The 20,933-nt window shown below is 37.3% G+C and overlaps 1 protein-coding gene across 1 annotated transcript; it reads right to left on the bottom strand.

The window, feature by feature from the left end:
• Positions 1-530: 530 nt before the first annotated feature.
• Positions 531-20,611, bottom strand: LOC140138810 (polyunsaturated fatty acid lipoxygenase ALOX15B-like). Its single transcript, XM_072160582.1, has 15 exons — positions 20,291-20,611; positions 17,105-17,131; positions 14,322-14,665; positions 13,776-13,904; positions 12,821-12,868; positions 11,435-11,569; positions 10,184-10,338; positions 9,284-9,437; positions 8,818-8,928; positions 8,170-8,384; positions 7,207-7,484; positions 5,887-5,990; positions 4,900-5,127; positions 3,739-3,926; positions 531-2,828 (listed from the first exon to the last, which is right to left on the bottom strand). Exons 1-15 carry the CDS (start codon positions 20,307-20,309, stop codon positions 2,696-2,698), a joined length of 2,268 nt encoding a protein of 755 aa, XP_072016683.1. The 5' UTR covers positions 20,310-20,611; the 3' UTR covers positions 531-2,695.
• Positions 20,612-20,933: the final 322 nt, after the last annotated feature.

Raw genomic sequence — 20,933 nt, 5'->3', positions numbered from 1 at the left:
CCCAAAAAATCTACCTAAGATGACGTCATCGACGAATGCTATCTACATAAGATGACGTCATCGACGAATGCTATCTACATAAGATGACGTCATCGACGAATGCTATCTACATAAGATGACGTCATCGACGAATGCTATCTACATAAGATGACTTAATAAACAATTTATATCAAAATTGAATTCATCAAAAAGAAGTTGGAAAATTAATTGGTGATATAACAAAAACGCCAAGTGACCATGGTGGAATATTATATTTAAATGGAAAAGCGGAACTTGGAATTTGGAATTTGCTAGATGCGATCAACCAAAATCAGTCGGAAGTCGGATATATTGATTTTCAGATATAGCCAAACAAAGATAATAATTTCTTTTGTTGCATATTGTTTTGGAAACACCTCAACTGCTCAAATATTTGAATGGGTTTTTTTTTGCAAAATTGAATATACCCGACTTCAGACTGATTTTGCTTGATCACACCAAGTTGTGAGAAAGGCGATACACACAATTTTGAATGAATACAGCAAGAACACTTTATTTTTCACACATTTATTACCAAACTCGACCAACCAGTTTCTACAAACTACTATTCTACAGATATTCTGTTTTCGTAAATATTTATAAAGAATTAATGACGTACGTTATTCAACCGTAATACCGTCAAGATTCACCCAATGGCTCTCCCTCATACGTGTCATATGCAAATTACAAGAATTAAGGGAGGGCACTTTTAGTTTGTGCCTTGAATTCCAGTTATGTGAAGGAAGCCCATATGCGCCATTAGGCGAACCTTTACGGTATATCATTAGTATTGATTCTGCATGATACGACTCATGCTATTTAAAAAAATAGTTATTTTAGAGATGATTTTAACACAATAATTGTTTGAAATTAATAGGTCCACTAAAGACACAATATATATAAATTACACAGCACATTAACTAGATTATTCTAGAAATTCTAAAACACATTATTTTGATTAAATAAAATGAGCTGTCATACTTTTGAATGTCCAATTGCTTTAAAATCAAATTTGATAAAGAAATGCATCCAGTAGGCGGAGACAGAGAGACTTAACCCTGGTGGGCATAGACCTATACCGTTTAACAGTCAAATGTACCTCGATTATGGGGCAAAATATCATAACATTGTCCATTTTCCTAGTAAAGTCATTTTTAAAAGCTGGTCACAAGACTTTAGAGGACAATAATCCTGAAAGCATGATATTAATGTATACGCCACCGAGCATTCAGGACAAACGATGCACATCGTAAAATGTTTATCTCTGCCCCCACCACCACTACCCCATTCTCCTCGTTAACCCCTAATACCAGGCCCGTATCTAATACATTTTAGAAGCAATAATTACATCAGGGGTTGAGGACTGTGCATCAGTTATTTTGAGTGTATTGTGAAAATTCTAAACATTTTGCTTCGGAGCGAGGAATACCACTAGGGCGCAGCCCCGATGGAAATTCCGAGGTCCACAAAAATGTTAAAATAATCTCATTCATAAGCGGCACTTTGAATTATTAAAAACACAATTATTCATCTGTATCATAAATTTTCTTCTTTTAGACTTTAATTAAACATTAAAATTAAATTTTCACTGTGATTCCTGTGAAAAAGATAAAATAGCAGACGATGACACACTACTAACGATGTCCAAAAATATTGTTCGACCGTATAATACGACGCACGACGTGGCCATTAAAAAGTATTCATACACTCCTATATCAAAGCAGCCAATCAGAAAAGCGGTTAGAAAAGTACGTGGAGTGCAATGATTGTGTATAACGGCACTCCGTGTACTACACGCAGTGCTTTCGCGTCGCGTAGGATTGATTAATTTTACGGGCGGTTTGGTGCATTTATATTTGGTTCTATTTTCTAACATTTCAGTAGTAATTTTGTTATAAAATCAGCAAAAATCACGTGTGTTTTTTCACGTGTATGAATTACGTTAATAAATGCGTATTTGCTCGAGAAATTGTACAAAACAATGCACTTGTACTGAGATGTTGATGCGTCTATGTACTCCTCTTCGGGGCTTGTGCATTAGACGCATCAAGATCTTAGTACAAGTGCATTATTTTGTACAATTTCACTCCCAACAAGTGATACGATTTTATTAACCTATATAATTAATGTACTACGTCATCATGATCATGAGACATACGTGGTCATTATACGATTTCAATAACCTGCATTTGGGGCCGCGTGTTTACAAATAATAAATTATGATTGGATCATCATGTTCATTCATGAGGTTAGGAATAGAATATTCAAAACCAACATCTCATTGATATATGCACTAATAGAGATTTAAAGTACCATAAACCATACAAAGCGTCTTATACCTACTTCTACTAGAAATATGCTATGCCACTCATCATGTCAAAACAATTCGCAGTTGTCTTACAAAATGTAACAAAAGAAAGTCTTTAAAAGTTTACATCTCACACATTGATGTCATATGTTGAATATTAATTTTATCATTATATATAGATATTATAATTTTCTTTATTTCAGTTTTCATACGCATTTTCTTCATTATCTTTAAATGTGGGTTTCCGACAAGACAACGGCTGCGTTTCGATGTGATAGGTGCCACATTATATTGCATAATTGCAAAATGTGTTGGAAGCCTTAAGGGTGAAGTCATTATTGTTAAATCAGATAGTAGTGGCTTTCCATCTCAAATGCTGATGGAGTTTGGAATGTGTGCTGGATCCAAGACATCGTAGACCTCGTCATGCTTTTTGTCATGCTCAAGCTCCTTGTTACGTTTATCAATCTCGAGTGACAGTTCATAGAGACTCTCCTTGAACCTAGACAAGAATATAAGATAGCAGGGTCATTGGGCAAGTAAGGGTAGAGAAATTAAACCGTGAGATTAATTTCATTCAGAAAAATGATCAAAGTTGTTCCTCCAAAATATGTTTTCATTGGTTCACGGTGAGTTAACTGGTTTGCAAAAACGTACAACATATAGGCCATATAGTGGCAATATACATAAGTTTGGAAAAGAAACAAATGCCTAAACTGTTCACTTTGGCGGTAAAGCTCAGTTTTAGAATGTAACCTAACTACCTTGACCTATGCCGTTCACTCCAACTGGGGGTTGAGTGGTGGCATCCGCATCACAATGTCCCGCCAAACTGTTCTGTCATCTGCTGTATGGCTGGCGTTTACTATGGAGTTTTAGATTGGTTCTTTTGCAGTCAGCTAGCAAGCAGTCTCTCCACCTCTTTGGTGGTCTTCCTCTAGGTCTGACTCCCTGGATGTGACATTCAAAGGCCATCTTTGGAAGGCGTGAGGGAGGCATTCTCTGGACGTGGCCAAAATAATGCAGTCTCTTCCGGTTTATTCTGTCCAAGATGGAAAATTCAACACCCAGGGGTGCTACTACTTTTCTGGAAAATGGTCTGTACCCGCGACCCCCCCAAAAAAAACAACAACAACCTGGGGTCCATTTCACTCAATTTTACGAAGCTTCGTAAGTTTCAAAATCTGTGACGTCGTAATTTACGACGTATAGTTAGTTCCATGCCACTAACATGACTTAATTACGATCGGTACCCTTCGTAAGGAATAAGGATTTACTACATTCGTAAAGTTGCGTATAGTAAAAGGGTATACATTCGTAACTTATGAATGGTTTCTTGAGTTACGCATGGTTAAATGTTTAGTGAAAAACACCCCCGGTTGCGTGCTACCATAGCCATACATAGTACATACGTTTTGACATTGTCTGGTACTCCTCCGTCAGGAATGAATTGATACTGGATAGGAAAATTTCCCAGGTTGTTTTTGTCATCTTTGTCCACGGTAGCCTTGTTGCTCAATATCTTGGTCATATTCATAGTATCAAGGGTCTGCTGTTTAGTAGGTAAGGCCTGGAGAATGTCATCTGCTGTCCTTTGAACCTAAAAATATATATATACATGTATGACGTAGAAGTTGTCTGAGAGGTAAATTGATAGTGTGGAATATGGAGTATGTTTCTTCTGACATAGTGTTAAAGGCCCACGAGATTAACTAATTTGGAAGATATTATTGGTTATAAACACCGAAATGTCGAATAACATTGTACTTACAGTTATTTTTCATCTTCTTACCATGACCTTGATTAAAACGTATTTTATTTAATAATAACCCACAAAACGTTATGTAAAATGGCCCCGCAGGGCAAGAAAGCAAGGTGAATGCGTAAACTTAACTATCACTGCACTAATGTGCTGAATATTACCACTCTAAGACTTTTGTAAAGTGCTTCATATTATCACTTTAGTAGAGAGATTGGGTTGTCTTGCCATCACCTTGCTTTAACGTATTTTACTCAATAACTCCCAAAAACGTCATGTAAAATCAATCTGGCGAATTTGTGTGATTTGTGATAGGGAATTATACCAGAAATTACCAAAGATGTTTTTAAACAATCTGCAGCAAAACATTTTTTTTTAAATGCCATATTTTGACAACAAAGTTCATTTAAGACCTCGTTTTTGTTAATTTCGGCTATCCTTGTAACTATGTTGACTGAAAAACCCCATCTTTTATCACGAAATGTCACAACAGGACCCCATTTAGCATGTATCAATGCAGGACTCCATTTAGGCCCACTATTAGGACCTTTTTATTATTTGTCAATAAATATAACCTTTTAAGGATGGTCTTAACACTAGAATGATGGAAACTTTTGGGCCTCATAACTGCTAAATTGTTGGTCTAAAGAATATAGAAGTATATATTTTTAGAATGGCAAAGACTTGACGAATTCATCAATGAGGTCAAAATTTGGCTAAAATGCTAAATTTTGGAGAAAATCTTTAAACAAAAAAGCGAGGCCAGTCTGCTAAACCGGCCACCCTCACGTTCCCCCATGATTCATTTCCATACCTTCTGGTTATCTGGACCGAATCCAGCCTTGCTTCGTGGCGGATCTCCAAGGAGCAGAGCTGGGTAGTTGAGTGGGAACCCATAATTATCATACTGAAGGAAGTTAACAGCAGCATGTGCAGCGCTGCACGTGTAGATGGTACTTGTGATGGTGTCTATCACATGATCTAGCGTCTGGAAGTAAACCATCTGCCCATCAATCTCCTTGGGGTGCTCAAACGCTAAACCCTAGACACAAAAGTTAAGTTGGAAAAAAATAAAGTTACTATCAAATCAGTTAACCCATACACATTACAATATGTAAATATTTTAGACAAACAACATGATAGCACAAACCTTAGATGATAAACAAAATCCCAGTGAATGCTGTTTAGGTCGTCCGAAGATTTGAGCTTCCGGAAGCATGAGTTGTGTCTCAGTCCCGGTTTCAGCTAGTTTGTTTGTTTTTTTTTTTTTTTTGTTTGTTTTTTGGGGGGAGTGGGGGGTACGGTGTGTGGGTCCGTCAACCACTATGTAAGAATTCTGGTTAAACTGGTCTCATGAACAGCTCAAAATTTATTGCAACCAAACTAGGGTCATAGCTGCACCATGGGACCCTCCATGTCTACTTATAAGATAATAATAAAATAAATAAAGATTTATTCTCACAAGAACAGTTCAAATCCAATTGCAACCTGCCAACTTGGGTCATAGCTGCACCATGTGAAATTACATGCAATGGTGGAGTTCAATGTCAACACACTGAGGTCAAATGTTATTTAAGGTCAACTTGTTAAATAGATTGGAAAATAAAAATATAGTCTCACATCAGCATTCAAATCCAATCCAAGTCCAACTAAACTTGGTCATTGCGCGTTATGTGCGGTGTTCACAACCCAAATCATATCAACCGGATGTGGTACCGCTGTCCCTTTTTTTGATCACTATTATCTCAATTGAGTTATTTTTGTAAAAAAAAGCCAAGCAAAGAAGAAAAATACACTTTACCTTTATCCCGCATCCACTGTGTGCAGGATCAGCTGGGTTGGTAGGATCGTACAACATCTTACCCCATGCTTGTATTTCGTAATCGTCTCTAACATTGGCAGGATCTGAGGAAGTGAAGAAAAACTGGCAATTAATAAGGGGCGCACCATTAGATTTCCAGGGGGGGGCATGGGAGTTTTTTTGAAAAAAAAAACTTCGCCCACTAGTGAGACGAAAAAAAAAACTTCGTCCACTAGTGAGACGAAAAAATATTTTTTTTTGTATAAAGGTATACATTAAAATTGAAAAATAAATACTTCGCCCTCTACGGGGAGGCACTCAAAAATTAAAGTGACATGCATGTCCAGCAACATCTTTCAACATGCGTGTGGGTTTTTTTTGAGGGGGGTGGCCAAACCCTCAACAAACTGTATACGTATATTGCCCCCCAGAGGATGATTTAAGGAAGCCCCATCATGCACTACAAACGTGTTATCACCAGAGTTTCAACTGCCACTTCACTTTTCAAATCCCATTGAAATTCTGTGCAAAAGATGTTGTTTAAGAATTGTGCGTGTGTCATTATTACTTAGTCGATTTCAGATCTAAAGTGATGTATGCATGAAGGATAATTCACACCTTCTGTAGGTAACATAAAATGTGAAATCGACCAGCATTGTGAATGCGTTTTTATTGTAAATATATCAGTCCAAATTCAAATTTAACCATGGCCGTCAATCCAATGTGCGAGCAGTGTTGTCATGTTCACTCACACAGCTGTGCTAACCGCAAGTCAACACAGTGGCGTGGTGGGAAGTGCTTAAATCATCCTCTGATTGCCCCCCATATGCTATGAGTTCAGGTGCGACATGTGATATATTAAGAAGAATTCAAATATCACAGATATACTTTTGTAGGTCTTGTGGTTCTTGATTTATGCTGTAAAGAGAGCTGAAACAAAATCACTTTTGCAAAACGTACATCCTAACAACAATAAATCAAGCAAGTTTTCAAAGTATATGATTTGTAAAATGAACAAAACATCAAAGTGTAATATTACAATAATATATTGATTTAGATAACGATTTTTTTGGCTGCTTCGACCAAAAAGAAACGCCCCTTTTGTTAAAATTTAAAATCGATGTTTACCCTAAACGCGGAACAAGCGTTCCATGTTCTTTCATACAAACAAACACGCACTTCCCTTTATCTTTGGGTCACGCGTACAAATATATTGAGTGGCCCGCGCCACATTACAATATAAATTAAAAATATTGATGAATAATACACCGGACAGCATTTTGAAATAAATTTATTATATGTGAACTCTTTATATCTTGCCTCTATTATACGACTCTTCAACTTTCTCTGCTACATACGCCTTGATGATCTTATGGACACGAACAGCATCATCACGGAATGTGTACTTGGGCAAGTTTTCCACCTTCCTGTTCTTGATGTCGTTCTCAATATTGCCTTCCACGTGAAGACGCCAAGGTTCGACAGATCCTTGAAATCCTTCAAATTTGCGACGGATGATCTCTAGCATTCCTTCAACTCCGATGTTCATTTCAGTGTCCACCCAACCACCTTTGTTTAGCAGCAAGTCCCAAGCAATACTGAAATGAATAATAAATTAGGTCAATCCTTTAGCCACAGAGTTTGACATGAAATAGAAAAATAGGGACGCTGGCCCAAAAGTCTACGAGTCTGTTATTAGGTCAGAGGTCAAAAAGATCACAACCTGATACAGTCACTCACTCACTCACTGATGAAAGATGGAGTATCATCTTAAAATTGTGAGGTATGAATTAATTCCTTGTGTTTGGATCAAAAGTTTAAATCAAAATCATGTATTAAATATATTGAGATTTTGTGTCAGCACATATGTTTTGTGGTACATTAAAACATTAAAAGACGTTGTTAAAACACAGTTTGTGTGTACAATACTGATATTTACTTTACTGTACCTTTTTTCAAACCAAGTGAGGCCAAACATACACCTTTTTGCCCTTATTTAAAAACCGAAAAACCGGGTACTGACAAGAAGTGCCAAACTTTAAGAATTTAATTATTGAGACGTTTTATCTATTATATCACGAAGAGTTCGGTGCTTTACACCTGGACACTATGTGTGTATTGTAGAAACTAATTGAGTTATTGCCAACACACAGTGCTCCAGGAGCCCTATAACATTGTTGCTGGTGAGAGTCAGGGCATGTGTTAATGTTAGGGTTAGTGCACCAAGAGCACTCTGTGTTGACGGTAACTCTATATGACCATCTCTACCCAACCATAACTTGCCTGTTTACATTCATCAGATATCGGAAGTGTGGCGCCATGAGTCGATATAGTGGGTGGGAAATCGACACGGTTTGCTGTAAGGCGATGTATATGGTCTCCATAATGAGATGGGTGAAGCCCAGATGAGATGCGGACTCGTGGAATGAGGCATCGGCATTGTTGAACCACATCTTGGCGAGAAGCCAAGTGTAGGAGTCATCATCTGGGGTAAAGATCTAATACAAAGAATAAGATGATAAATATAAGTGACTCTAAGGCATCTCTGTCTGTCAGTAAACAAAGTTCGTTGTATCTGATCTAGAAAATGCACTTACTTTTGTACGTTTCAGCAAACACTGTTGCCTTTTTCAATACTTCAGCACTTGATGATTATTGATTGCTACTGGGGATTTCTTGATCCCAGTTTTATAAACTCATCGAACTTGAGTGTGAGATAATTGATACTGCCCTTCATCTCTATTCATGGTGGTACACCTGAAAACCTCTCTAATTTCTATAGCCACTTTTTATTTATCCAGCGAAGAAATTGGCCAATTTAATTTTTATCTTCAATTTATTTCATAGAAAAAAAGTGCTTTTCGGGATTGAAGTTAAAATCTTTGTAGTCTTTGAGACGTGCTATTTGGTCAAAAATATTTGTCATCTTACTGGATTGTCTCGTCCAGCAGAATGTGGGTGATCCTTCTTGAAGAGCTGAATGGCAACAGGCATCAGATCCTTGTCTTTATTCACATAGAAAAGAGCTATGGGTGCAGCAATCTGAAATGGCATCGAATAAATCATTAATATTGGGCTATTTCAGTTGAAATCCATACAACCTCTATGGAAGCTTTGACTTTTATCTTCAACACAGGGAGTGTGAATTTAAAATGGCGTTACCTGAATGTACATTGACATTCCAAAACCTACATCATTATAGAATGTCAAACTACAACGCAGGGCTACCTTTATTCGTTGCTAAATCAGCATCTCCCGCAGTGTGTGTGTACGTCTGTTGTTGGAGTTGTTTTTTGGTTTTTTTGAGGAGGTAGGTGTAGATCTCTTAAAAAATATAGGGTACCGGTCTTTATGAGTCAACCTTGACGCTTAATTTAATGCTGTGCATTTAACTTACAAATCCAGTCTTGCAAGGTACATCTGCCAAGGTGTTTGTGTAGTCTACCTTGTACAACAGCTCTTTCTCCACAGCCTCTTCCAATGTATTCTCTTCCATGTGAGGTTTGAGTAGATCATCTAAACTTCCCTCTACTCCGTCAGGTCGTCTCATTCTGATTTTTATAGAGAAGAAACAAGTGTTCTTCAGATTCGGTAAAAAGTAGTAAATATAATATAGGCAATAAGCAAAATTTCACCCACCCATGTTAGCTTTAATTTGCGCAGGTACAAGGTCACTAGCTTCCTTCCTTTTGGCAGTTTCATTTCGATTTTTAAAGGAAACCATGGTTGGCGTAATGATTTTTAGTGTGGTACGCACAGGCACAACGCCTAAACGTTGATCCATAAGCCGAAGCACACTTAACAGGCTGTCGCTGACCACTGCAGCCTACATTTAACAACGATTCTGGAACTTTGCTGACAAGAGGCGCACACCCGAGACATTACACAATTGACTTTCCCATCCAGGATCAGCTCCCCGAGTTTTGTACGGGTAATACAACGAGACAATTAGCAGAAAGTTCCTTCTCTAGGGGAATTTCATTTTTTTTCACTAGAGCGTACTAAACCACCGCCGGGGTTCGAACCTGCACCCTCTTGTTAACTTGACTGCTTTTAGAGAATAGAAAGTTTGTACACCTTTACTAAACCAAGCAACAAAACAAGGGTTCCAAATGGGATAAGACCTGGGAAGGGGTACGATCTGTTAAGGTTATCTTTGACTCTGAAGTGTCCAGGTTTTCCAGAAATATCATCTGGATATAATCCAACGGCTCATCGGTCAACCTTACAATACATAATCCTCCCGGGATATTTTTATAAACAGAGTTAACCCTATCCTATGATAAAGTTTACTTACGCGTCTTCAATATCTTTTGCTGACTCAACACGTGTTATGACAGTAGGATTAGTACCAGTGAGACGCTGGGTAGCAAATATCTTGTCCAACTCAGTTTGGTCAAATTGGCCTTCATTGTTTTCCGTTTTCAAAACCTTCATGTATGTATCAACACTCTGTCAGGAAAAAATAAAGAATACAGTTTCAGTTTAGTGACAGAAATTACAGCAAATACAAATGATTAAACGGAGACGTGTCGGAAACGTGGGTTGCATTTTCATGACAACTTACGTGTGAATGAGTAATTTGGCCAGATGTTTTCAAAATTGTTGAACAAATTTGTCTAACATTCTGGAAATATGGTCAAAGCTTTTCAACTTTTCAATTTGAGGTAAATAATTAAGCTTTAGGTATACCGCTGGGTCCAACCTTCTTAGAAAATTAATATAGAGCCATTGGTCCCCTTCTGGAGTGCACCTATACCTACCTATGAAATCAAACTTGAGTATCCCGGTACCCACTAATTTTACACCACCATTGATATTGACATTGAAGTTGACATTTTTGTTTCAAAAGAAAGGTAACATTTTTTTCTTATAACCTCATTAAAATTATATAACCTGATGTCGAGGCCCGACAAAGGCAAGTGTATGCACAAAACAAGTTAACCAGGTCTAGCGTTAGATCAGATTTAACTATAGAGGTTGGACTTAGGGAGGGATTCCTATAATCTTTTCTTTTCCTTCTTCACTCCTAGCCAAGTCCAAAAGTAACACTGTAGCCTTCTAATATCAAGCTACATGTTTTCGCCCTTGACAGGATCTACGATAATATAGAATCAGGTATGTAAATACCAAAAAAGTTCCACCTCCGTAGAACTAATCTCCTTAGTTAGACCAGATCTAAACATGTTTTGTGCATACGGACCAAAATGTTGGGTTTTTTCATGTGGCGTATAGACGAATCCAACGAGCCAAGTCATGGTCAGGATTTGGTCGGCCATAGTTGGGTACCCGCATGCACCAAACAGGTGTTGTGAGTACCCAATTGGGTGGATTAAACCCGCTTAAAATTCGATGTTAGATTCTTTTGTGTTGTAAACTGTCATCATTCTTTTGTCTACGTGTTACACGGGTGATAGAATGGACTTTATAATACCCTTCAAGGCCGCATCATCCCACATTTTAGGTGGGATAGTTGGGTACTCGACGCGGCTAATGGCTGCCATTGAGGAGCAGGAATGCGTGAAATTGGATTCGTCTATATACTTACCGGTGGTTTTTCAAAGGAAAGGCAGCACCTGTCGTAGATATTGTCAATGTCCGTCAAATGTCTCCATTTACGTGTAAATAGAGGCAGCAGGTATTGCTTGATCTTGTTCACAAATCCTTGCATCAAAAACACATTCTACAAAAATTGAAAGATATGTTAATATAATTGTGTTGCCCTGTTTGTGTAGCATAATTCTCTAACCTTTAATGAGGTCTCTGCACCCCACAGTTTGCGTTTAGCAGGCTAGTCAATCATCTGTCCATACTCCAGTTTAGTATAATTAGAATTTATTTAATTATTATACCTTTTAATGTTGCATCATACCATGTGTTTTACTAGGTAGGTCTATTATTCCAAATTTACTTATCTAATTTATTCATTTATTTCCGTGATCAAATAGTATACACCAATCGGACTAGGCCATTACTGTGGTGATTAATTTATACACTACATTTATGTAATTATATGCGTTATGTATTCTTGTATTATTAAAGGCAGTGTCTTATAAGACTTGGTATGCATTATTAAATTTGCATTTTTTGTAATATAACTTTTGTATTCATTTTGTATCAAAATTTAACTATTATTTTTCTCCATAAAATATTAATTGATTACTGTTGTGCTCATTTTGTATCAAAATGTAACTATTTTCTCTATAACAACATATTATTTGATCGATTTAATTGTAATATTACTGTATTTATATTAATATTGTGCAACATGTTTCTGTATTATTGATTTTAGTATATTGATTGCGCATGAGCGCGTAAAATTCGTCATGCCTGAAACGTATGCGTAAAAACATGAACTCTGTTATGTTGGCGGTAGCAGCTAAATATTCCCGCTTTATTCTTTAGTTTTATTGCCGATACCAACAGAAAAATACCGCGATCTTCTTGTAAGGTTGAGCAGCAATGACAAACGGGCATTCCAAATGAAAGAATCATGTGAATTAGAAATCTTTAGCTTGTTTCTTTGTTGAAAGGGGTACGTTCAATCATGTTTCACCGTTGTTCATCACCGATTAACAACTCGCGTCCGGCGCGTCTGCGTGGTTTACTTGGCTCGGGCAGCTTCAATCAGCCAACGGAAGCCAAACAGAGAAACATGAGTAAGAAGACCGCAATTCCCCAAGCAGGACACCAATGTCCTAAAAGTGTTAGGGACGAAATCAAAACTCGACCGGTGGTTGACCGGCGGTTACCGGCGTTTGAACCGCTTTCCATTGTTTAGAACAATAGAAACCAGTTCCAACCGGATGATTATGAGCTGGGCCAGTAAATTTATTATTATCAGTATACATTCTCACCGGCTCGGATGGCCAGTATAAAATACAAACCTCGTTTTTTGAAACGGAAAAACACACACAAATAAACAGACACTTACAAAGAAGTAACTCTTGCTGAACGTTTCCGAGGTTTGTAACACATTGGTCTGGAAGAAAGGAAATAAATACAAATTAACAACCATAAGATTTGTTATTGTAAACCACATTTGCTCTGTACACTTTGCATTTTCACAATTATGTTCACTTCCCAATTGACAAATATTTCAAAAGGTGTTTCCCATATCATATCCTGGATTCAAAGAGAGGTGGAAAGTTTTTCTTTTTGCTCTGTCTCATCCTTTGATCATTTACTTATATTTTCAGATATTTTACCTTTTTTTTGGTCAATTTTAGGGGAGAAAGAGAGGACATGCATTGCATTTGCTTCCACGTGAGTCAGTCACTGACCTTTGTGTACGACTTAATAAAATACTTTAATAAAATTGGTATTCACAAAGCTCATCTATAACGCCGAAAAGTAGACCGCCGATTACGAGCTGATCAAACTATATGCAACAAAATACGCTGTTGGGTTATAAGAATTTCAGCAATAGCACACAAATCATGCGCGTATTTTTTTTTGGGGGGGGGCTTTGGGGCGCCAGCCCTCCGGGGTAAAAGTAGGGGGCTGCCAAAACGACGGGGCGGCGGATGAAGATGGGGGCGGCAAAAAGAGGGGCGGCGGAAGAAGAAGGGGCGGCAAAAAGAATTATTAATGAATAAAGGGCGGAAAAATTTGAAAAAGTATAAAAAACTGGTACTATGGTAGGCCTACATTGCTTTTAGGGCGCTAGCGCCTAAAATCCCTTTTTTTTGCTCTTCACTTTTCAAAAAACCGAAAAAAAATTGGGTCAACCTTTTCGGGCTGTTGAGGAAGGGCAGCAATATTTAATTTTTTCAGCCCCCCCCTGGGGGTAGGAGCAACCGCGGTACGCCACTGCAAATTATTGACGAGGATTAAAAATTCAAAAAGCCTGGCCGGATCAGATTATGTCTCATAATTATTTATCTTACCATTGTTGGAATGCCTCCTGCAAAGGGCTGGGAAAAGTGGAAAAAGGCCCTGTTCATGAAAATCTCTTCATGGCGTCTCTCTGCATTCCTATCATCCAGTGGAAGCGTTGAATCTACAGCAGTAATGAGCTGAAAGAGATCAGATGGAAACGTAAGAAAACATATTTCATAGGCGTATAAACATTATGCCTCTTACAGGCCCATTCAATGATCCCAGCGAAAGTATTAAGTCATTTAAATTGTGTATATAAGTTGCATAAAAGTGAATGATAAGTCATTAAAATTATCATTAAAGATATCTTTGAAATGGAAAATTTGGCAAACAAATAAAACCATGAAAACATGAGTATTGACAAAAAGTTGAATCCGGCTCAATTCAAAATACATGTAAGCAGTTTCATGTAAAATATCCTTTTTAGCACATCTATGCTACCATCAAAGGTGCAAAAAACTGTGATGACTTTTACGATTTTTCGAATGAGAAAATCGCTGGAAGGTCTTCTGCACTGGGGTGGGGTGGGTGCTTCCAAAGCTTCCACCACTTACCTGGTGTCGCATGGTAACCCATCTACCCATTGGAAAAAGCGTCTTCTTTTTGGACTGCGCCTCTGTGCATGTAATCGTGTCCACAAACCAATTCAGGTTTGGATTGTTACCAGCACGATAGATCCATATCTCAATCTGATCGATTCTTTCAAAGGGCGCAGAGACATACAGAATATTCTTGGAACCTTTGAAGAAATATCGGCCACTATATGTGAAGATGTTAGACACATGGTTGGTGCTGCCATCTACATTCCATAGTCTGATGCAAACATTGCCCTTGCCGACTATATTTTGACCTCCATATTCACCAGTTACAATTTCTATCTGGAACTGGTGGTCTCCATCTGCAGACAAGGGCAATATCAAAATGTTTTATGTAAAAATGAAGGGGTTCAAAGACTGCAAAATTTTAATCTCTAGCTGGCAGTGTCCCACAGTGTCATCGCCCCGATATCTTCATGGCAGAAATCGCCATGGTATGTTGAATCCACGGCCACGTATGGCCATTTTGTTCCGACCTGTTTAATAGTTTTGAGACGCATAATGGGCCGCGAGGGACATCCGACTAAGGCTATTGACAATAGCCTTGTGACTGACCTCTGTGTGTGTGAGTGAGCATGGTATACGCCATGAGGTCATCGCTTTTAGACTGCCTCCACGAATGGACTGCGCTGCGCTATAGTTCGGCACATATAAAATCAGAATTTTTGTCAGTTTTAAGCTCAATACGCACGGTTCTTTCTCAATACGCAAGCTAACGACCATCATATCCTTTCAAAAAAATATGGCGTCTTTAGAATAAAAAAAAAATACGGGAGATATTCATCATATTTCTACCCCGGTATCCACATATTTATCGTCTGAATATCAAATCGTGCATAGCACATTGACGTGTACCGATCCCGTGTATTGATTTTAGTGTCTCTGCTGTACAATGTAATTATTAACCAGGCGATGTCGGTGTGTGTCCCCTAGGGGACACTTGATTGGCTCGGACATTTCCAAACTAAGGGTCTTTTGGCGAAAGATTTTTTGAAAGGTTTTGATGGCAGACTCACAAGTAGCGTCACTCTATAAATAATAGAAGATTACAATGGGCGTGACGTTATTTCGATTCACAAGAATCGTTCCTAGAATCCACAGTGACGTATTTTTTAACATAGTCCCACTGTGGAACCATGAAAAAAACCTTAGGGCCGCTACAGACTTCAAGTATTCGACGTAGAATTTTAGTCTTAGGTATTTATAATCAATCCCCATTCTATTTCCAGTAATATTTAAGTTCTAACGAATTTTTATCGATCAAGCATAACGGCCCTTAATGTACAGGGTGTCCCAGAATGATTTATACCGTGTTTGAACAAAATATCAAAAATATATAGTCAACACTTAATCTAATTTTAATAACTGCATTGCAATGCCACACATGTCTCCTACTTATTCTGTGACTTTCATGGAAATAGCTTGATTTGTTTTGGCGTGACATTGCTATTACTGAAAATGGACGAAAACTGCATGTGTGTAATTTACAGTGCAAAGTCATCATAACACATGGATCCTTTGGAGCCGCACTGTGCAACATATTGGAGAAATCCTACATTCTTTGATAGGAAATACACCAAATTTGGCACAGATGTAGAGCTCACAGTGCTAAATAATTCTTGATATGGGATTAAGTGAAACATTTCAATACGACATCAGATATTTAGGTTGCAAAACATACTTTTATGTGATTTTTACCCAAAAATGTCATTATTACAGAGGATATAACTTCATCAAGGATCCTCCGCAGTAAATTTTAATCTTCTTTGTTACGTAGCTGTGGGTTTGCCCATATACTGTGGACATAAACGCATGCTGTGACACTAAGGACGAACCTTCTCAGTTTTATGAAAAATCCATCTCTGCCGGCATTTCAAATGATGAAAATCACACACCTCAATAATTGTCTTCAAAACTGCCGCCAAAGAAAGAATAGTTTACTAGAAACGTCCAATTTTTAAAATCTAAAAAATCTGAGAAAGCTAAATATATGTAGAACTTTTAATGCAAAACAATATGACCAATAGAAATGCCGTTCTCGTTCATACCTAAAATTCCATCTTTCTCGGTATAAATCATTCTGGGACACCCTGTACAAGTATGGGACTTATTTATTTTAATAATTTTTTCAGCTTAACAACATTTTATCCAACCATTTGATCGTCTGATGATCGAGTACCCAATTATCGAAAGTAAGAGTATGCCGTAAAACTCAACGGTTGCCTTTCCAGCGGTCTATACTTTGAAATTTGTTTTTACTCTCTCCTGAAATGGGATTGAGCACTCTTTATTGCAAAGTTACTGTCTAATATCCCTGGTCTACCTGAAAAAATACTGTTAAATAAATAATTGGCATCCAAATTATTATTATATCCCGATATGGTTGGCCGAACAATATGAAATGGAACAATCGTACCCATTGCACTAAATGGGTCGATCCAGAGTGCAACAGAAAAGTTTACGGCACCCGACGTTCTACAGTTTTTGTTTTTGGAAAATTCGTAAAGAATTGAATATTCATCATCAAAATCGGTAAGTGGCAGTAGAAAACTTGTTGGGTCGTCTCATATTTAGCAACATATTTCTCATTTATAGATACTTTGTAAAATGTTAAATAAAAACACCATTTAAGTTAATTAAATACGCTTAATTAGAATTGGTTCAGATACATACACATGAAAATTATACGGATCATTGAATTTCAAATTCAATTGGTTCAGAGAAACTGTGTATTGACTTACCACTAAGGGTAGCCCACTGTCGCAACCCTGAATAAGGAAATAATTAATAACATAAGGTTTGGTTTACTTTATATCACATAACTGTAATGAAGATACTGGCAAACAAATGGCATGAAGAAATTAATCGGGGATTAAAAATAGTATCATGTTATGCCGAATGAATCATAGCCTACTGGTAATAAAATACTAAAAATTTTTAGAGAAAGTTTTTTGTTTTTATGCAATTAATGTAGTTACCAAATTCAGAGACTTGACACAAGTACCGTAAACGTTCGCCTAATGGCGCTTTTGGATTCTTAGAAATGTGAGAGCGCCATCCTTGTAAAATCTCAACAGCATTAAGGATACATGTATGTTAAATTGAGCAACCTGGACATAATGCCTCAGAAAAAAATATCGTGACATGACCCAATACTTTAGGTCACTAGGTTAGTTGCTAGAGCAGCAAATGTTTTGGGGTTTCTTCAGGTATTCTTTCTCAAAGTGCCATTGGACTTAATTTGTAAATCGATTCATACGTTATACCTAACTCATTTTGGTAATCTTTTTATAATATTGTAATTTCTTCATATTTTTTTTTAAATATTCTTCAGTTCAAAATTACACCCTTCTATTGTCTGACCCGTTAGCTCAGTCGGTAGAGGGTGCGCCTTGAATGGTGAATGGTACTTGTTCGAATCTTGGTTTCTGCCCCCATTTTTATGTGAAGAAGGGTCAAGAAATGTTTTTGGATTTTGTCCCCATTTTACGAACGAATATTGTGAATTTTTTAAAATTTAATTTTAATTTTCTTATTTTTTTTTAGATAAATAGGCACTGCGAACAAAAACCGCTGACAAAATTTGCTCCACCTGCTACCTATCAATGCGTGATATATTCCACTACATTTAACAGTTAAATGACCTTTGAAAAATAGAACGGCCGGACCTCAATGTTTCAAATTGTGTAACTACATTTACTTTATTCATTTATGCATTATAAATGATCAGCTATTTTTTCTTTTCATAAAAGGATCGAACCCAAGTAGATCAGACCATTGATCATATAACTGTCAGACCACGAAGTAGTTACGTAACTCCGTGATGGTATCGGAACCAAGCACTGTTTGTATGGCGATCATTACGATCACGCTATTTTGGTATGCTTTTTTGTGTACTGTTTCGATCGTGGTTCATTACTTAAGCGCGTGATCCCGTTGACATAGTAACATTACGTAACTTTGATACCGGGCTTCGATACTGAATAAGTTGTTGAGTGCACATAATATGGAAAGCCATTGGGGTATTGTGTGCCTTCCAAAGCGCCTTATAACATGTTCTCATTGTGTTGTGGAATCCTAGCCAGTATTCAATGATAGCTATAGAGGACTTGCGTTTATCGATTGGCTCCAAAAAAAGGATTTGAACCGGTTTCTTCCCCGTGGCGCAGTGCAGTCCATTCAATCAAATGTTGTCATCAACCTATTTGATTGTAGTGCATTTTGTTATGTGTGTGAGACGAACTGTCGCGGTAGATGCAATCATGCTTTTGTTGAATGCATTTGAGTAGTCCGCCATATTTACGGGATGATACGTCACAGCCTCTATTCAGTTGGTCGTTGTATGATTTTGTTCGTTCACTCATTCAAATTTTATTTATATCATTTGAAGACTGAGCCTATTATGATACATCCTCCGTGGAACAGTTTCAAACAAATATAGCTAGGGATTATTGGGGCAGAGGTTATCTTTTGAATCCTCTTAGAGGGCTATCATTTTTTTTGGAAGGGGGTCCCAAATTTACAAAAGGTAAAATTGCGCACCCCCTATTTCGGCAACAAAAATTTTATGATCCCAAACCCCAAAATTGTATTGAAATCAGTCTTTTGAATAAAATAACACACTTTCTGTGGTCATCGTGTGACTCCCTACATTTTGGTCATAAAACATTTTATGACACCCTCCTATTATTCTTTCCAAGACTTTATGACCCCCGTATATTTGGGACCCCTTCGAATAAAATGATATACCTCTTATGACCACTGATGCATAGGCAAGGACACTCGCGCGAATTGAAAGACTTGTCGCACGCGACAGTTCGTCTCACACACATAACAAATGCCTATACAATCAAATAGGTTCATTACAACATTTGATTGAATGGATTGAATTACTCTAAAATGAAACGATAAAAACAAAGAATCATGAAAAAAGACACATACAAGATAAAATAATAAAATTATATAAACAATGTTAAAGATAAAATCAAGAAAATAGAGAATAAATTTTCCTCAAATCAGAAAAAAAACATTGACAGACATCATAATCTGTCAGAAATTACTGCATGAGATTCGAACCATCAATCTTCTCCACAAGTTCTCTTTATCCTCGCACTATAGTCTAATGCTCTGCTCACTGGGCCACAACGTATCAGGTGAATTTTTACCGCATTATCATGAACAAGTTTGTTCGATCTTGTTCATAATTGTATGTGTCGATAGGTTTCACCCTTTAACTACACGTACCCTTAATGATCAGTGATAATAGTCGGCTTTTACAGGGATGGCGCTCTCTCATTTCCATGAACTCCATAGCGCCAGTAGGCGAACGTTTACGGTATAAGCATACAGAATCTTGAGTAGGCTATTGGTCAATTATATTGCCTGTAATCTTACATTGTATGTTTTTTTTAAATAATTGGTTTGAAACGGTAAGAGAAAACGTGTTTGTCAAATTTGAGTGCATTAGGCTGATATCATCCCACTTTGTACAAGTCTTTAGGCTTGAGTGTCAGGGCATACAAAAAACCACATGTATATCTTTAGCCCTTATTTCCAACAATTATTGCCCAGATATCAAAAAAAAAAAAATTTTCTGCAGTATAATTATAAATCAAACAAAAAATATCCTGGTCTAGCTGGGTCAATAACAAAAGAACGCTAAACAATATTCTATCAGATATGCTATGGCTATACTCTTAATGCCTCGATTAGCATAAAAAACCTGCACGTATACCATTTTAATCAATCAATTAATACTTCTCCAGGGGTGTGGCTATTCATACTCTACATCATACCAGCCTGACAGAACTTGCTTTTAAGGCAGCAAAATCGCGAGGAACAATATATTATTTTGGCATTTGAATGATTCTTTTAAAACAAAAACAAAATAATGATATATTGAGAAAAAAAGAGTATAAAATACTTACTTGAAATTCTGTTTCCCATCGTAAATCCCAAGCACCCGACGTACTCAACCAATTGGCAGGAGATTAATGAACATGCAACTGTGTGAAGCACTATGCGAGTACATAAATGTACACATACAGAATCCTACCCAGGATGGGAGGCCTGTGTACCATTGAGATCACATAATACTTAACGGGTACCCTCGTACATTTAGGCTGTCCCCATTTATAGAAACAAACAGCACTTTTTGTCCCACTTTATTAAACAATATTAGGCCGGGTTTCTTGCGAAATACAAACCTTCATACAGCCATCATAATCCTGTGGACAGATCTGCAGCCCCCACCTCATGAAACACTCTTTCATATCCAATGTGCAACAATATCAACACTTTCAAGTCTATGTTATTATCCTTAGAATTAATAGACTGTTTTTTTACGTTTCATGGCCCAGTTTACAGTTTTATCAAACAATTGTGTGCAATAAAATGCTTATCCCGTTTTTGGTCAAAATATTGTATTTTTTATCTATAATACCTCTTGTATTTGGGTATGAAAAATCCTCCTAAACTGTGATCATACCTGTACAATTATCATTATAACTACGAATACTGATACCCCATAGGTAGGCCTACATATTAAACGAAAAATATAATGTAGCATCA

This window comes from Amphiura filiformis, chromosome 18 (genome assembly GCF_039555335.1).
Source record: "Amphiura filiformis chromosome 18, Afil_fr2py, whole genome shotgun sequence".
Taxonomy (NCBI): Eukaryota; Metazoa; Echinodermata; class Ophiuroidea; order Amphilepidida; family Amphiuridae; genus Amphiura; species Amphiura filiformis.
This window is presented reverse-complemented; position numbering and strand designations above follow the sequence as displayed.